Source organism: Populus euphratica, unplaced genomic scaffold, assembly GCF_000495115.2.
Source record: "Populus euphratica unplaced genomic scaffold, PopEup_1.0 scaffold69.1, whole genome shotgun sequence".
NCBI classification, from domain to species: domain Eukaryota; kingdom Viridiplantae; phylum Streptophyta; class Magnoliopsida; order Malpighiales; family Salicaceae; genus Populus; species Populus euphratica.
The window spans coordinates 567,014-584,121 of record NW_011499947.1 but is presented as its reverse complement, the minus strand read 5'-3'; the positions used below and the strand labels follow the sequence as shown (position 1 = coordinate 584,121).

Sequence of the window (17,108 nt, the reverse complement as noted above, 5' to 3'; positions counted from 1 at the left end):
TGGATTAAAATTGTTTGATTATTAATGTTTTTAATTATAGTATAGTTATTGATTGGACATACTTGATTGGCTTAATGTATATTGAACATATAAATATAATAATGATATTTTTTATTTTAAAAATATAAAAATTGCTCAAGTGTTATTATACTCCATTTGGTGATTATATCAAGCAATAAATAACAGGAAATTAGGGCAAACAATTCCCCTGATCCAAGCTCAAATAAATTAGGTTTAATATCACAATGACATTTTCTTTCAGCTAGCTAGGTAACCAAAAGACCCTGAACTCATTGCTTCATTATTTGTTGCTTCACAGCTCAGGACGTAAGCAAAACTTCAGTAATGTAGGATTTTCTGAAATAACAAGACTTCACATCACCATGAAATAGAAATTACATGGATTTTGAATATCCTCATGAAACTGGATGACCAAGCGAGTTGACCATAACTCGAGTAACACGACAAATTAACCTGCAACTTAAATAACCTAGCTAAACTACTTGAATGAAACTTGGTCAAGTCAGCTATAATGAATTTTTTAAGAAAAATGGAATGAGTACTTTTAAACAAATGATTAACCCAGGTCGTGGTGATTCACGGATAACTTGGAAACCTAATGACAGAGGCCCTGAATGGAGTCAGATCCCATGCTAGGTTAGACAACTATCGCCAAGATCATTGCTTCGCATGTCCAATGTGGGATCATGAAGCACAAGATTGCCAGTTTTGTAGACCGAATTCTTAGAAGCTGTATTTCTAGCCAGTACAAGAGAAGATTTGAGAGGGAGAGTTGTACAGATACAAATCGGAAAAATGCTCTAAATTATTTTCTGTTCTTTCAAAGAAATAATATATGCATTCTCGTGTGGGCACGGAGCAATTGATGTACAAATGTAAACGCTCACAGTCCAATTGTTATTGTCCATATAAGAAAATTACAATCAAAGATGCAATCAAGGAATGATCTACAGATCCAGGAAATATGGTTAGTCGAAATTTACTCCGCCGGGCATGAATCTGGTGAAGCTTGTACATGAGACTAGTCTGCATCAAACCAAATGTGATATTAGAATCTGTATTTGATATCACAAAACAGTGATCATAACTAGAACTTCCCAGATCATGAACAGCAGGAACTTCCAATGCAAGAGATTAAGCAGAATCCATGGCTTGTGAGCGATATATAGACCATAAACAGAAGGAAACCATTTTAACAGGACTGAACAACAATGGCTTTAATGAATAGTTCGAGAAAAGCATCCATTAAGATTGGAATGAAGAAGAAAATCCATCACAATGGAATAATATCTGCACATGAATAGCACAAAGCACCCTGATGACTAGAGTGATTGACATCGAACATTATAGATACTGCTGTGATTATCTACCTAAATATGGGGTAGATAATTCAAATGCAGAGGCAAGTACAGAAAATGAGTTTAAAGCAATCATTCAAAGTAGATGAGATAGTCCATAATTAAGCTAGCTTGCGAAAGTTGAAGCAGCTTATCAGGATCTTTTGAAGAGAAAAAGGAAATATTAAAACAAAACGATTTTTATTCTTCCAGCTAAATATAATAATTGTTGATAATGTTCATTTCACCTCAACAGGCAATATTCTAAGCCTGTCTCAATTGCAACTTCTTAATAATACCTGGGCTACAATGGAATCGCTTCTATAGATTGTGCATGATCTTTGGAAGGGGAAACCTTTCACCTTAAAGTCAGGTGTTGACTCTCTCGAAATTTCTCCAACAAGAAAGACCTCAAGCTCAGTTCTTGTAAGCTTTTTCACAGTCCTTTTCACTCTGAAGATCAAGTCCTTCTCCCTATTATCACCACCCTTAAACCCTTGCCAAGAACCTTTCTGCAACCAAGAAATAAATCAAGAAGCTTCTCTCAGTCCCATGGAAGGATAATCATACAGAATCTGCAACCAATGAAATGAAGCAATAACCTAATTAACTAATTAGGCATCATCCTTTATCAAAGAAAGAAAAAGTCCATTGGAAAGATTTGGTTCTTAAATAAGGGATGCAAAACCATTACAATGATGTCCGTGATGTCCCAGTGTTAACAAGTATGGGCATACAAGTTCAAATCACATATAGAAGAAACTTTCATAATAAGATAAAGACTTGCGTTTGATTAGTATCCTAGAACAGAAGGGACAGATGCATAAGAAACAAAAATGTGTTTGGTTACAGGGTCGAACATTAAAAAGAAATGTGTTGGAGTGAATTTTTATGCTTTCAAAATAGGAGATACAAGGGAACATGTCTTCTTTATTTCCACTATCTTTGTCTCTTTTGTCTTTAAATAATAACTACACGATACCTATGCTACCCAATTCTCATTGCACATCATATAAGATATTGATGCAGAGAATTCAACTACCTTGAAAACAACTGTCTAGTAACAACCAGTAGCAGATATTGAATACATTTCAGATTCTAACAATGCATACACCAATTAAAGCACACTAACATGAAGCATTAACCGCTAAAAATCAACCCATTCTTGCCAATTGAAAAATGCTTACTCCTTCAATATATTTTATGATTTTCTATCAAATATCCTTCAAAAAAATCAAATCTTTTCTAATGACCAAATGTGCAATAAATGGTAATAAACTTGAAAATCCACAAGTAAAATCAGAAGAAAAAAAATTGAATTAATCCTCACATCAATTTTTTTCCAGCTAAATCATCAATTCTTCAAAGTTTGAAATAGCCATGAACTCAAGATTACATAAGCCGTGTGGGGAGCCCAGCAAGTGGGTTGTTGTTTTTCCGTCTTTTGAAGACTCAACAAGAGCTTGAACACACACTACCACAGAATTCTCTAACATGTAACAATCATGCAATTCAATGCTATAATAATCAACTTGGTTGGCTTAGATAATTACAATAATCAAACATAGCTAATTTACAAGCATCGATTTGTTGTCAAAGTTAGAAACTTTAGTCAACAAAACATAAATCTTAATATCCATAGAAATGAACTCACACCATCACGAAACACGGTGATCAAAGGATTTCCTGATGCATCGAGAAGGACCCCTTTGAAGGATGACTTTGAAGACTTATCAAAATTGACCTTGAAAACAATATTTCCTAGAGAATCTGCAAAACCCAAGTCACCATTAAGACCAGGATGTTTCTTGGAGACAAAAAGATCAACTGGGATAGGCACAGCAGCTGGATACACAGGATCCCAAGAAGCCATAGAAAAGAAGAAAAGTCACCACTTTATGGTTTTCAATTCATTTGGAAACAAAAGTTATGGGCTTTGGGGAAGAGAAAGAGAAGAGAGTAAAGCGAGGAATGGAATTGGATTGGTGTTGATAAAAGAAGAGAATCAGAAATAAAGAAAAGCGACAGACAACTTTGTTTTAAGACAACAAGATTCGGTGGGAAGGAGACTTGAAACTCTGAAGGTAAATGACCAAACGGTTGGAAAACTCGCCCCCTTACGAAAGTTATTAACTCGACTGAGTCAGGCTCACGAGTGGACCGGTTTGATGAGGGCATGTTTTTCTAATCTACTATTTCTAGTTTTAGATGTTTTTAAAACTACTATGAACTTAAAAAAATATATATATTATATTAAATTTATTTTTTTAATATTTTATTATAATTTTACATAAATTTATTTAAATGTATTTTTAAGTAAAACCTATCTTAAAAAAAAAAATTTACACCACAATCTTAAACACATCTAGATTAATCAAAAAAATATTCTATTAAAAATTTTTAAAAATTAAATTGAGTTTTAGCTAAATCAAGCCATTAATGAATTAATCCATAAAAATAAAATGGATTATACCAAGTCAACTTTCATCTAATTTTTTTGAAACTCAACTTAAATTAAAATTTAAATAGACTTGCTAAATCAACTCAAATTTATTAACAATAACAGGAATGGTTTACAAGGATACCCAGGAATATTTTTTTCTTTACAACTTTTATTTTAATTAAGAAACTAATTATGGAAGTTGAACTAACAATACAATATTAAATGAATCTTCATAATACTTAATCCAACTTTTTTAGAGGCATATCTTTGAGACATGGATGAGTAATTAAATTTAAGGTAATGTAATATTATTTAATTCTTAATGATATCTTAATTAAGCTACATTGCCTTGAACATGTGGGCAAAATAATTGTTAGGTGTCTCCTTTTGCATGGAAATGGATTGGCATCCCAATGAAAAAGTTGTTAAGCCTTTCTCCTTCTATTTTCGCATGGAAATGGATTGGTATCCCAATGAGCCATATATTGTAGTGGTCACTAATTAGCATTAGGGGGAGATCTTCAACGCAATTACAAAGGCATTAAAGTTATGATATTTAAATAATATTTTTTTTATTTTTAAAAAATTATTGTTTATATTAGTATGTTCAAATGATCTGAAAATATTAAAAATATTAATTTAAAATAAAAATATATTTTTTTTACTTTCAAAAACATTTTGACAAAGCAAAAACAAAGATAATAGTTTGTGGAGAATTTCTTGTATCCCATAGCCTTAAAAGGATTCACAAGCAATCCATCAAAGTTTGTGTGCAAGATATCATGTCAAAGCTTATCCAAGAATTTCTTGCATGTTATAGGCTTGTTTTCATATTTAAGGATTATACAAATTTACTTTAAAACTGTCTTGAATTACTTATTACTTCAATAAAAAAAGGTTTCTAAATCTTGTAATAGAAAGTTGATTTAAGCACTGAATCGAAGTAAGAAAAAATATCATCCAGATTTTTACATTCCCCTCGTTTAGAGGCATGAAGATGATACATTACTTGGGCATGCATGATAATCAAAGTAAAATTACAAGTAGCATAATTTAGATATACATACATTATGTTGTGGTCAAATCAAATTAATATGGCAGGTTCAAGCATTGGAACTATATCATCATCATCACCAAGCTGAGAGAGAGCATGCATCTCTTCCTTGAACTTGGGCATGACAGCTCTTGGGAGAGACACAAGCACTCTAACCCCACCTTTTGTTGAAGGATCCAAATTGCAAGGAGGCAAGAAAATACACAAATAGACAAAACCAAACATCTTCAATGGCACTGGTATCATGTTCGCTAAACCTTTCCATCCAAAATCTACTTCCTCGAGTAGACCTAATTGTCTCCAATCAGTCAAAACCATTGATGCGCCGTTATCTGAATCAATCTTGAAGTTGAGCTCCCTGACCTTGTCCAACATGCTTATTTGGCTCCAAATGTAGTGAGCATTGGAAGCATGTTTCTTGCTCTCTTTGATGAGCTTGGCAACCCTAGATAATGGTCCTTCGTTGAGGTCCTTCCCCGTCATGACCAGATTTGAGCCCACAAAAGCATTTCCATAGTATCCACTCGGCAATGGTGGATTCAAAAGGTGCCTTATCCCCATAGCTAGACAGAACAAGGTGTTTCCATCTGGGTTCAATTTGAAGGCTCTGAATCTTGATCTCCAGATATAAGCACCAAGAACTTCGATAGTAGTGAAACTTCCTTTCATCTCTTCATGATCTCCACACTCCTTCATGAGACTCATTTTGAGTCTTTTTATAGTCTCAGCTTTCACAAAAAAACATTCATGCAGAATGTCATTTGTTATCAAATACGGTGAAGATGCCTTCTTGTCCACAGGATATTGGAGAGGTCCCTGAGTAGACTTCGCTACCAGTCTCTCCCTCTCCCACACAGGTTTCACTGAGGGCTCACTTTCACCACTAGCAAGTTCAGCCAAGGCTCTAAACAATTGTGATGCACCAAACCCATCACAAACTGAGTGTGATAAGCCCATTCCTATTGTGAAACCCCCACATGGAAATTTGGTCACCTGAAACATTAGAGGGTGGTAACCAAAGTCACTCTTTGGTGGAAAATCAAAGACAAATTCTTCGGCAGTTTCAACATCAATCCCATCTAGGTATTTAAGAGAAGCAAGCTTGCAATTTGCTGTTGCCTCTAAGAATGGCACACCTTCACCATTGCAGTTGATATAAAGTTTTCCGTCACTACTATCCCTCTTCAGCTTTCCAGCTAGAGGATAGTAATGAACCAAAACTTTAGATATTGCATCTTTAATTACACGAGCAGGGTCTGCCTGGCCATTAAGTTTTGATGCAAGATCATGGTCAGCACTGCCATTATCAGAAGAAACAGAATTTGCTTTGTAAACATAAACACTATGACACACAAATTCAAGGTTGGGATCATTGTCGATAGTAGAGAAAGAAAGGGTCTTTGAAGGAGTTGGTTTTGCTGCTTTAACAAGCACAACATCTTTTCTATCAAGCAAAAGAGGTGCACGATGGTGGGTCTCCATTTTGGAGTCTTGAAGTGCGAATGAACTTCAGCTATGCCATCTTCATTTATATAGCCTTGAACCCTATGTAATCACTGGCCTTATCCATTTTAATTATAATAATATCAGTGGTATTATCATTTCCAGGTCCCCATCCCACAAAGAATTTCAAAGAATGCTGTTGATAGGGTTTGAATTGAGGACCTGGCTTAGAAATCTTGAAGTTGAAATCTTAGCAAACTCATTGCTTTGAACTGTAAGCTGTAACCAACCATCCAAAATATAAATTGTACACAAAGCAACTATTAAGTGCCTACCACAGAAAAATACACAAGGAAAGCATAAGGATTTTTCACTACCTAGTATAGATTATAGTTGTAAAAACTGGAAAGGCTCAGTGGATGGACTTTAAATTAGTCCATGTTAAAGAAGGAATAGGATTAATATTTAGTTAAAAATTTAAGTTGATAGGATAAAATCCAATTAAAAAAACTATTGATTTTTTTAATTTTTTTATTTAAAATAACATTGTTTTAATGATTTTTAAAATAAAATAAAACAAATAGCCTAGACTGACCAAAATTAACCCTAGAGTCAAGTTTCATAACTATTCCGTATATAGATAGAGTGCTTACTATTCCATAGGTCTTGAAGTCCATCATGGAGGCAACGCGTTTTTTTTTTTTTTTTCCGTGGTGGTTTCTTGGTGGAATTTTTTTTAGTTTTTTTTTAATAGAAAATTAAGGAAAGGACATTTATAATCTGAAAATGAGAATTATTTTTTTAGAAATTTGTTTTTAATTCTTCAATTTTTTAGAAAAAAATAAAAAATAGCATTTTTTAAATCCTTTATAATTTTTTAGATACAAGACTTTAAAATTAATTTTATTAAACTCAATTCAATTGAACAAAAGCATATTTGGAAACGTGAAACCCCGTTTCCAAATAATTTAAATTTTTTTTATTAAAATTTAATATATTATGTATATTTTGAATTGTTTTAATATACTAATATTAAAAATAATTTTTAAAAATAAAAAATATATTTTAACATGAAAAATTATTTGAAAAATTCCTATAACCAACCAAACAATTTCTAAATAAACTTTAGCAAGCTCTAAGTAAACTTTGACGATAGATCCACTTAAAACTTTATCTAATTTAAATATTGTATATCAAAACTAGGTGGTACGTAAGATTGGAGATTCTACCTTGGTCTGGAGAGAGAGATAAGAGTGGAAATATCAAAACTAGGTGGTACGTAAGATTGGAAATTCTACCTTGGTCTGAAGAGAGAGATAAGAGGAAGATTTACAACAACAAACAAGAACACTTGATTTGGGTTTCTTGGGGGGGTTTTTGTCTAAAGAATTTAGAAGCTTTTGGATTTGTTCTTGGATTGATAATAATAACACTGATGCTTTGTTTATTTTTAAATAAAGACAGTATGATTTTAAGATTAATTATACAAAAAGGATATATAGTTTAGGTATTAATTAATCGTAAAACTATCATATTCCTTTATAATTAATCAATTGACAGTCAAGGAAGCATTGAATAATTTTTCATAGTTAGCAGGACTAATTAATTTTTTTAACTAAACAAGAGGAAAAATAATTTTTAATCTTTTTTTTAATTATGTCAAAAAAGTCCCTTATTTTTTTATTTTCAAGAACTGATGACCGAGTTTCTTTAATTTTCAATAAAAAATATTCTTAGAACGAAAAAAAAATCTGAAAGCAAGCATATTTCCATGCTTTTTTAATGGCTGACAGCAATAAAGGCATACAAGAGAATGTGTGTAGTGGAGATAGATGACTATAGAAACAATCCTGCCCACCTACAATATCATGTCGAGTTGAATTCTTGCACTAAATCATTAGATACTCTATAGAGACATCTTACCTCTTCGACACGAGAAGTGTCATTCATTTTATGCATCATTAGAGAAAGATTTCATTCTCCAAAAGACGGCATCCCTTTTCTTCATCAGCTGTTCCCGATCGATCTCATTATCTACATTATTTTTTCTGCACAACTACTACGCAGCATACCTAACCTAATTCTAGCTTTGTTTAGGAGCTGATAGACGAAGCATGATGCAAGCATGACCTTCAGTACCCTCTGAGCTTGAGAATGAAAGCTTCTGCATCACAGGAAGAGAAACCAGAGGGACCATCCCTTTGAATGGATATTGTGATACCCGCAAGCAGATAAAGCACTATAGATTTCTCACATGCAGCAGTGCCCTTAGCATGAAGCAGATGGTGTGATTATACCGAAGTGGGAGCATGATTGATCGATATTGCACTAGGCTGAAGTGGCAACAATGCACGACACAAAACCGCGTCCCCATGTGCACGCATGTGTTCATACATGAAATCGATGCAGCAATTTAGGTTTTTGTACATTATTACGAGACTGGAAGTGATGATTTATAGACTCGAAAACTTCGCTCACGAACATGGAGAAACCATACTACATATATATGCACACCATGTTGAAGTATCGCGATTAAATATAGTTCTAGGCTCACTTATTTGTTGTATTATCGGTACTATATATCTGTTGCATTAAGATTCATAATACAACGGTCAATGGAGTGAGTGCGCCAAAACAGTGGATTGGAACGTAATATTTGGCTTGATTTTTATCATTTATCTTGTTTGATAAAGATTGGCTAGCTTGATTTTTCATACACAGGAATTGATATTATTTACAGTGTTGAAGGCATTTATCTCTGGATATAAACATAGATAAGAAACGCGTAGAGAATGAAGCTTAAATTATAATGTTACTAATGTACTGTAATTAAACTTGTTTTTCTTTTTTATTTATGTTTTTTTTAAAAAAAAAACTATTGTGTTTCTTGCAGTATTTTCTGAAGGGTTGTTTTATTAATAAATCAACTGATTATTATATATATATATATGGAAAATTAATTGTTTACATGTATATATTTATTATTGCAGAGAAATATAACAAAAATTATAAATTATAAGATATTATAGCTCACGACAATTTCTTTCCTTTTCTTCCCCACTCTATTGTGGTATCAAAGCCTATTGCGGCTACTTCAGAAAATCAATCCCCTTCATATATATTTTTTACATTACAACCCATAACAATCCCCATAATCAAGCATAATGCTCAGTTATCTGTTATATTATTAGTTATGTATTTATTACATTACGATCCATAATACAAAGTTCAATAAGGCTAGTAGTGTTAATTGTCTACATACACTAGACATGGTGTCTATCCTTGCCACAAGGGTGATATTATTATTATTATTATTATTATTCTTGCAAAAATGATGTTAAGGTGGTGAAATGGAGTGAAAAATAATTTAAAAAATTAATTATGATGAACTTGCATTACCGGTAATCAAGTTCGAATCAACTTAAGATAATTCATCAAACTGGTGATCTAAATCATAAAATTTAAATAATTTTAAAAAATAAAAAGGATTACAAAGTCCTTAATTTAAAAAAAAATTATGACATGAGTTATTAAACTTGAAATACCCAATCTAGAAAAATCATTAAGTTCAATTATCAATCAATTAAATGTTGACTGATGAAATTAAAAAAAAAAATTATGCAAAAGGATTTAGAAAACATAGCAATTAAATGAATAAAAATTAAAATATAAAATAAATGTTATATTTAATTAAAGGGTGAAATTAAAAAAAAATTAATGTAGTAAAAGGATAAAAAAAAAAGTAATGAGAATTAAAATTGAGATAAAAACAATATTGTAATTAAAAGTGGAATTGAAAGAATAATAACTTTTACAAAAAAAAATCATAAAAAAATAAAAAATAAAGATCAAATTGAAAAAATAGTATCATCAATTTGAATTGAATGATTAAATTGAAAAATACTAAAACTATTACAAAAGATAAATTTAGAAATATAAAGAATAAAGATCACATTGAAGAATATGATACTTGATAAATTAGGATTGAAAAATAAAATTAAAAATAAATAAAATTTCAACCAAAAAACTAAGATTGAAAATTAAAAATCAAACAAACAAGAACCAAAATCGAAATGTCCATAAATAAAAAGGTCAAGCTGTAATATTTAGAAGAGAAGACAAAAAAGGGAGAAAAGGCCCATCAATACAGAACTTAATCACCAACTTAGACAAGCACCGTTACAACAGGAAGAGAAGACAACAATGCTTCCAATGACATAAAAGAATAGCATTTTAAAATGTCAAGAGAGGGGCACTGCACGCGCGCTCATCCTTTCGGCTTTTATAGCTAAATATAAATTTGCCCATGAGATGATTATTCTAATTACTAAAAAGCAATGGTGAAAAACTCAAAACACTTCTTGGCCCTCAGGCTTAATTTTTTTTTTTTTTCAAGGGTATTGTCATAGTTTCATTTTTCATTTGCATTGTTTATTATTTTTGACATTTTTGCAAATACTTGAGTGCCCATCAGCGTTACTAATAATAGCAAAAAACCATTGTAAAAATACAAAAATACTTGTTAATACCCTTCTTTTTGCTTTCAAAATTATTCTAATCATTTTACTGTGAAATCAAGATGGAAAAATATATATTTATCCCTAATCAATTTTTTTAAAAAAAAGAGACTAAAAAAAAATCTCAATACCCTCGGAAGCCAGCACGAACCAACCATCATCACTACACTGATACACTGATCTAGTGAACAGTGTATATGAGTGTAGAGCTAAACTTTGGGTTTTTGTTTTTGTTAACATATAAAGAGAGCATAACAAATTTTATAGCTGATAATAATTCCTGCCCCTTCTCTCAAATTCTCTTCCTTGTTCTATCACACCACCTCTCAAATTCATAAGCTAGACAGCTTTATATATATGATGCAAAGTCTAAAATAAAAGCGTGTGTGCATTACTTTCCAATTCATAGAAACATATTAATTAAAGAATTATTAGCCATTCATAGAAATATATTTGGCAAAGCATTACTCGTAACCATTCAAAGAATTCATGAAGTTGATGGCAATGCGAAGGATGCAGTCGTGATGACGCTAAGCGTCGACATCAGAAGAAAATTCGTTAATCATTCTTCTACAGGCAAGCTATGCTTTGCAGAGGACACGACGCTGTCCATCGCAACGTCATTCACACAAGCAAGAATACTTTATGGCTAATTCAGTACGCAATCGCATATATTTTGAATGCTGCAAGCAAGGGATTCAGAAAAGAAATATATTACCTTAGCGAAGCACAGGTAGAGGGTGTAAACAATCTTAGCAATAAACCTTAGGGAATCTGTAAGCAGTAAAACCCCAAGTCAAGGTTCTCCAACACGGATCAAAATATGAGCATCAGAAGGTGCTCAAGGTTACCCAAGAAAACTAGTAGAGCAATCTTTTCTCACTAATCAGAACAAAGAAATTTGATATATCTCCAAAGTTCTGTGGCCATAGCGTCCTACATTCTAAGAGCATGTCCCCCTACATTTTACCTTCACCAGTTTGCGTTGAGCATGTATGCATTTTCTTTCCACTGCAAGCACAAGATCAAAGAGACAATGACGGGGATCTCAAAATTTTATTTCACTGAACAAATCACCTCCAATCTTCATCATCACTGCCATATTCACATTCAGGATAATCAAAGTAACTCCCGTGATCATCAAAATTGTCAGCGTCATCAGATTCCGAATGCTTAATGCTGGGAGCATCACTTTCCTCCTCCTCCTCTTCCTCCTCTCTTTCAGATTCATCAAGAGATGCTTCACTTTCTGATTCATGGTCATCTAAAGATGCTTCATCAGGATAATCATTTCGTGGATGATCTTCAGCTGAGAACCACAAATAGGAAAGGGAAAGGAAGTAAAAGAAGAAGAAAGAAGAACACTTTGAACTTAAAAAAATGACAGTAGTAGAAACGATACCATTTGAATCATCAGTGTCATATTCCGACTCATCATCTGGGCCATCATAGAAATCCTCTTCCTCAACTTTTACCCTGAACCAAAAATATACAGGTTTACACGAGAAAACAGGCTACTAGTCTCTATATCAAACACAAAATATTCAACACTTACAGAGGAAACGGGCTAGCAGTCTCTATATCATCTATGTCCATGTCATCCTTCACAGTGTAATAGTCATACACATAATCATCTACATCTTATTCATAAGAACAAGACCACATCAAACAATGCTGAAGAACATGAACAATCATAACCAATCCTAATTTTAGAGACGGGTTTAAAACTCAAGAAATAAGGAAATGAATCAGCAAAAGACCTAATGGGATTGCATCGAAAGCAGAACCTTGATTGGACAAGTAAGCATGGATATCAGATTCGACTTCTGCAACAGCACTTGGAAGAAACTCTCTTAGTAGAGGAAGATAGCTGGATAGAATCTTCTGATCCTCCAAAGATGCAACTCTGTATTACGAACATTGAAATGAATTACTTGCAACTGAGGTTCGGACATTGAAAAGATTGATGAATTCCATGGTGACATAACTTACTCAAGCTCTTGCACCTCACTGAAACTTTCCTCAACACGAACAACATCATAAAAACGACACATATCATGCAGTGCTTTATCTTCTGATGCCCCTTTGTCTCCCCTTCGACTTCTCAAAATTTGCTCAAAACGAGCATTCGATGCCAATACCTACCAGAAAGTGGAGTTGGGGTATGTTAAATGACCACGTATGTCAGAGAAACAGAAAAGAAGTTTGCAAATATAGTAAAAAAAAAAGTGGTATACTGTACATTTTTCAGGTATCAAGAGGCAGACATGCACAATCCAGCCAAATTTTTGGGAAAAAACCAGACTCGGGTAAAATGGTAACTTCTTTGGCTGATTTTCAGGTTTATTAAAATGACATTAAATCTCAGTTAAAAAATCTTGTCAAAGAAGTCTCAGGTTGTGCTGATCAAGAGAAAAGCAGAGATTATGTCAGAGGAGTGACATGCATTTCCCAGTCTGTCATCACACATATTTCTCTATTACTATTTTATGAACATGATGTACACGGATCTCATATACCGGAAGCATTAGTAGTATAGAAGAAATTAAAGGATACAATTCATCAATTTGCAGATGTTCAGAGTGAAGCACATGTATTGCAATTTGCAGCTGAACAGTGATCATTGTTAAATACAAAAATGAGACAGAGCAGTTGGATGGAAAACCAATACTGATAACTGAAGTAGTAATGCACATAAATGCATCAATGGAAGATTGATTGCTTATTCTCAGAAAACATATCCAACAGTGTACAAATCAAGAACGAATTTTACATAAGTTGAAGTATACCTCTTGATTTTGTCTGGATCTTGACAAAATCTGCTCTTGTTTCTGCCAAAATTAGATTGGAAACACACAAAGTGTTAGCTAACGTAAATGTCTGAAAACCGGACTAAGAGACAAACTTTAACTGGTAGAAAGAGAACTTACAATGTACTTTTTAATGGTTCGTTTTTGTTCTTCAACTGCATGAGCAGAATTAGACTGCAAAGGAACACCAACACATTTATTAAAACGAGCAGTACAACAAAAACTAGACATTGGCAATGGAAATGAACAACCAAGTAATAAGGGCAGGTTAAAGAAAAACAAAAACAAGCAGCATATTCTAACACACTCATAGTTCTATACTAACTGCAAATGATTGTACTATCTCCATTGTAGTGTCCATGCTAGTAACTGTCTCAACATGCTTCACCAAAACCTTCTTAGCCTTCAATTCCTCCACTATAAAAATCACCACAAAAAGATATATAAGCCAAAAACCAATGGTCAAAATCACACCAATGGATTGTAGTAAATAAATTAAAAAATGATTATTTAACAAAAAAGAAAACGAGAACAAACTATCTGTTAATTTAAATAACTTAGTTTCATAAATTTGCAACTCAAAATCTTGTGCAGAACATCATACATTACAATATAATCTTAGTTCAAAAAATGCAATCACAATCCATCATTCCCCAATTAAAAAATAACAAAAATTACTTCCTTTACAGTCCTTCAACAGTTAACCACTTCAATTCAGCAAGCATGTCACAAAATTACAAGTCCTCAAAGCTTCCTTTTTTTCCATGAATCAGAGTCAAAACTGAAATAATTTCCTTTGTCCCACAGTGTCATTAAAAAAAAAACTAAAGAGTTACCTGCTTTTAAATACTTCTATCAACACTTTAAAATTTTGCACTTTTTTTTTCTATTTACAGAAATGGCAAGAGAGAAACTTATTGTTTTCTTAGTATTTAATATATGGAAATATGATTGCTGAGCACTTAAGTTCCTTGTACGCATAGGCAAGTCCAAGCGCCTACCATAGAACTGCTTGAGTTTGCTTCTATTTTACTACAATATATATTAAGATAAGTTCAAGATAAGATTGCCAAGTTGTTTGCTAATTTGGACAGGAAATTGATCTAGGATGATTTGCTAATATGGATTGACTGCTAGAATCTGATTCGATTTTAATTGAAAAAAAAATCATTTGAAGTTTATTTATCCAAACCAACCAAACTTCATTACAATTTTAAAGTTCGATCACTTAATGAACAAGCTTATATATAGCCTGCACAACAGTGTTTGATAATTAGTTCACTGTGCTGTTTTTTTTTCTGATATTTAAAGCAGCCAAATAGTATTTGGATAAATAATATAGTAGTGCTTTTGTGACAAAAATTCCCAATAAAACTATATTGTACTAAAAGCACTTTAACATAGACATTACATGATTCTTAGCTCAAAGAACCAACAGTAGTATCACCTCTTTGAATGTAAAGTACAGAATTTGGGTTGCCCGTTGAATTTTTTTCATACAGGGTATTTTTCTTATCATATTTCCTGATTAACATGAAAGTTATGAGAAGAAGAAAGCCTTTGTTCGTGTCTATTTCTAACCCTCTCACACTTGTGATGGCAAACATTTTAGGGTCTACACTGCTAGGAGAAAAGAGGCACTTAGGAAGGTATTGATAACTATGTTTATTTATTTTATTTAATTTCCAACAGTGCCTTTAAATTGTTAACTCAATTGTACAGTCCTTGCAAATTGTAGAGGTAAGATTTTGAGTTTTATTTTTTCACAAAAAAAAAAAAAAAAAAAAAACGAGTTCTAGTCATTAGTATCTAGCCACATAAGAAAAAAAAAAGTGTTTTCTTTCACATCCCTTCAAAGCACAGCCTCTTTTCCCCTCCAACCCCACTACAAAGAAAACAGTACCATTTTTTAAGTTTCTTCACTCTCTCCCTCTAAATATAAACCCAAAAATCCCGATACTACTTCCATAAAAGTGATAAAAAAATATTTTTCTCCTTGATCAAATCTCAGTCTCAAGGCTCTCAAATTCAGTTAGTTATCCCATCCAGCTAAATCCCATAACCTAGAGTTATGCAAATAAGTGTTAAATTCATTAGCTCTTAATCCCTCTATCTCCTGATTTCATTAATAAAAATTAGAGATTTTTTTTCCATGTATCAGGTGTAACAGCATTGGGTTTTCTCTCAATGTTGTCTTTCCATCTTTTCAAATTCAAGGGCCTCATCTTTAGGTCTCAAACCTTCAATCCAAGGCCTTTCCTTTAACTAATTAATTAATCATCTAACAAGAATAAAATCTATAATTTAATGCATTCCCTTTTGCCTAAATTATGTATGCATGTGCTATTCTACCGTTCCAATCTAGCAAATGACACTAGCAACTGGTTTGGTGTTATCACCACTTATCACTGTTCCGTTTATAGAAAATTCAATACTAACTTCCTAGATTATGACGGTTCTACACAAGCCTGACCTGAAATAGATAGTCCTAAAAAATTTCTGAAAAAAAAATCTTGTCTAAGCTGTACTTCCTGGAACAAATAACTGAATTCTTTATCTCTAAGAAAAATTATGTACTCTTAATGCTGAGGGCACAAATTATTAAATTTGGAACTTCTCCAAATCCAATCGATGATAACATAAAGCAAGAAGGAAAAAATATTACCTTGAACATCAACAGAGTTATTACTAATTGACAACTTCTCCAAGTCCAACATCGCCTTCTTCGTTGGTTTCTCATTGATTTCAAGCCCTATATGCCTCATATACGCACAAAATCAGTCAGACACAGAGTGATAGTGTGTGAGAGAAAAAGAGAGAGAGAGAGCGTTGTTAGTGACTTACAGAAGGCGTCGAGGCGAGACTGGTGAGCCTTGCGTTTAACCCTAACAACGACGGGCTTCGACTGAGGAGGAGGATCCGTCGAGGTTTCGCCGATTGTCGCCATGGAATTTAGGGTTTTGGTGGTGCTTAGAAGGAGGGAATTTAGGGGTTGCAGCGGTTTCTTACAGCTCGTTCGGCATTGGTGCTCCACTTTAAAAATATATTAAAATAATATTTTTTATTTTTAAAATTTTAATTTTTATATTAATAAATTAATTTCAAAAATTATTTTTAAATAAAAAATTAATATTTTTCAAAAACCCTTTCACCATGAAAATAAACACAAACTGTGACTGTTCTAGACTTCTAGATGTTGATTTATAGGCCTACTAGCAGGTCTATGGAATCGAGCTAATAAAGCCAACAACCCTAAATCATGATGACATGTGTAAATGATGATGTCTCTAAAAATATGTTAAAATATTTATAGGATTTGATTAGATATGAATCATATTTTTTATGCATGTGGATTCCACTGTAAATTGAGATTGAATTTTAGTTTTTAAAAAATAATTTTTATTTAATTTTTAAAATATTTTATTTTACCTTTACTGACAAAAAATTAAAAAAAAAAGAAGAAAACTATTGAGAAAATACCAA

At 32.6% G+C, this 17,108-nt stretch overlaps 3 protein-coding genes across 7 annotated transcripts; all 3 read right to left on the bottom strand.

Annotated features, from left to right (window-relative positions):
* Nucleotides 1–801: 801 nt before the first annotated feature.
* LOC105137688 (LURP-one-like protein (DUF567)) lies at nucleotides 802–3,496 on the bottom strand. Of its 2 annotated transcripts, none has more exons than XM_011043523.1 (3): nucleotides 3,013–3,496; nucleotides 1,721–1,870; nucleotides 802–1,047 (listed from the first exon to the last, which is right to left on the bottom strand). In XM_011043523.1, the coding sequence occupies exons 1-3, from the start codon at nucleotides 3,229–3,231 to the stop codon at nucleotides 919–921; spliced, it is 498 nt and encodes a 165-aa protein (XP_011041825.1). In that variant the 5' UTR covers nucleotides 3,232–3,496; the 3' UTR covers nucleotides 802–918. The 2 variants fall into 2 exon arrangements, with proteins under 2 accessions (XP_011041825.1, XP_011041824.1); XM_011043522.1 differs by having other exon boundaries at nucleotides 1,658–1,870; nucleotides 3,013–3,488.
* A 1,246-nt stretch (nucleotides 3,497–4,742) lies between these two features.
* On the bottom strand, nucleotides 4,743–6,373 carry LOC105137687 (taxadien-5-alpha-ol O-acetyltransferase-like). The gene has a single exon (XM_011043521.1). The coding sequence runs from the start codon at nucleotides 6,335–6,337 to the stop codon at nucleotides 4,886–4,888; it is 1,452 nt and encodes a 483-aa protein (XP_011041823.1). The 5' UTR covers nucleotides 6,338–6,373; the 3' UTR covers nucleotides 4,743–4,885.
* Nucleotides 6,374–11,512: 5,139 nt separating this feature from the next.
* On the bottom strand, nucleotides 11,513–16,644 carry RDM4 (RNA-directed DNA methylation 4). 4 transcript variants are annotated; one of them, XM_011043517.1, is made up of 10 exons: nucleotides 16,470–16,644; nucleotides 16,291–16,377; nucleotides 13,951–14,042; nucleotides 13,746–13,799; nucleotides 13,605–13,646; nucleotides 12,808–12,956; nucleotides 12,576–12,721; nucleotides 12,371–12,455; nucleotides 12,218–12,291; nucleotides 11,513–12,124 (listed from the first exon to the last, which is right to left on the bottom strand). In XM_011043517.1, exons 1-10 carry the CDS (start codon nucleotides 16,570–16,572, stop codon nucleotides 11,889–11,891), a joined length of 1,068 nt encoding a protein of 355 aa, XP_011041819.1. In that variant the 5' UTR covers nucleotides 16,573–16,644; the 3' UTR covers nucleotides 11,513–11,888. The 4 variants fall into 4 exon arrangements, with proteins under 4 accessions (XP_011041819.1, XP_011041820.1, XP_011041821.1 ...); XM_011043518.1 differs by having other exon boundaries at nucleotides 12,371–12,449; XM_011043519.1 differs by having other exon boundaries at nucleotides 12,603–12,721.
* Nucleotides 16,645–17,108: the final 464 nt, after the last annotated feature.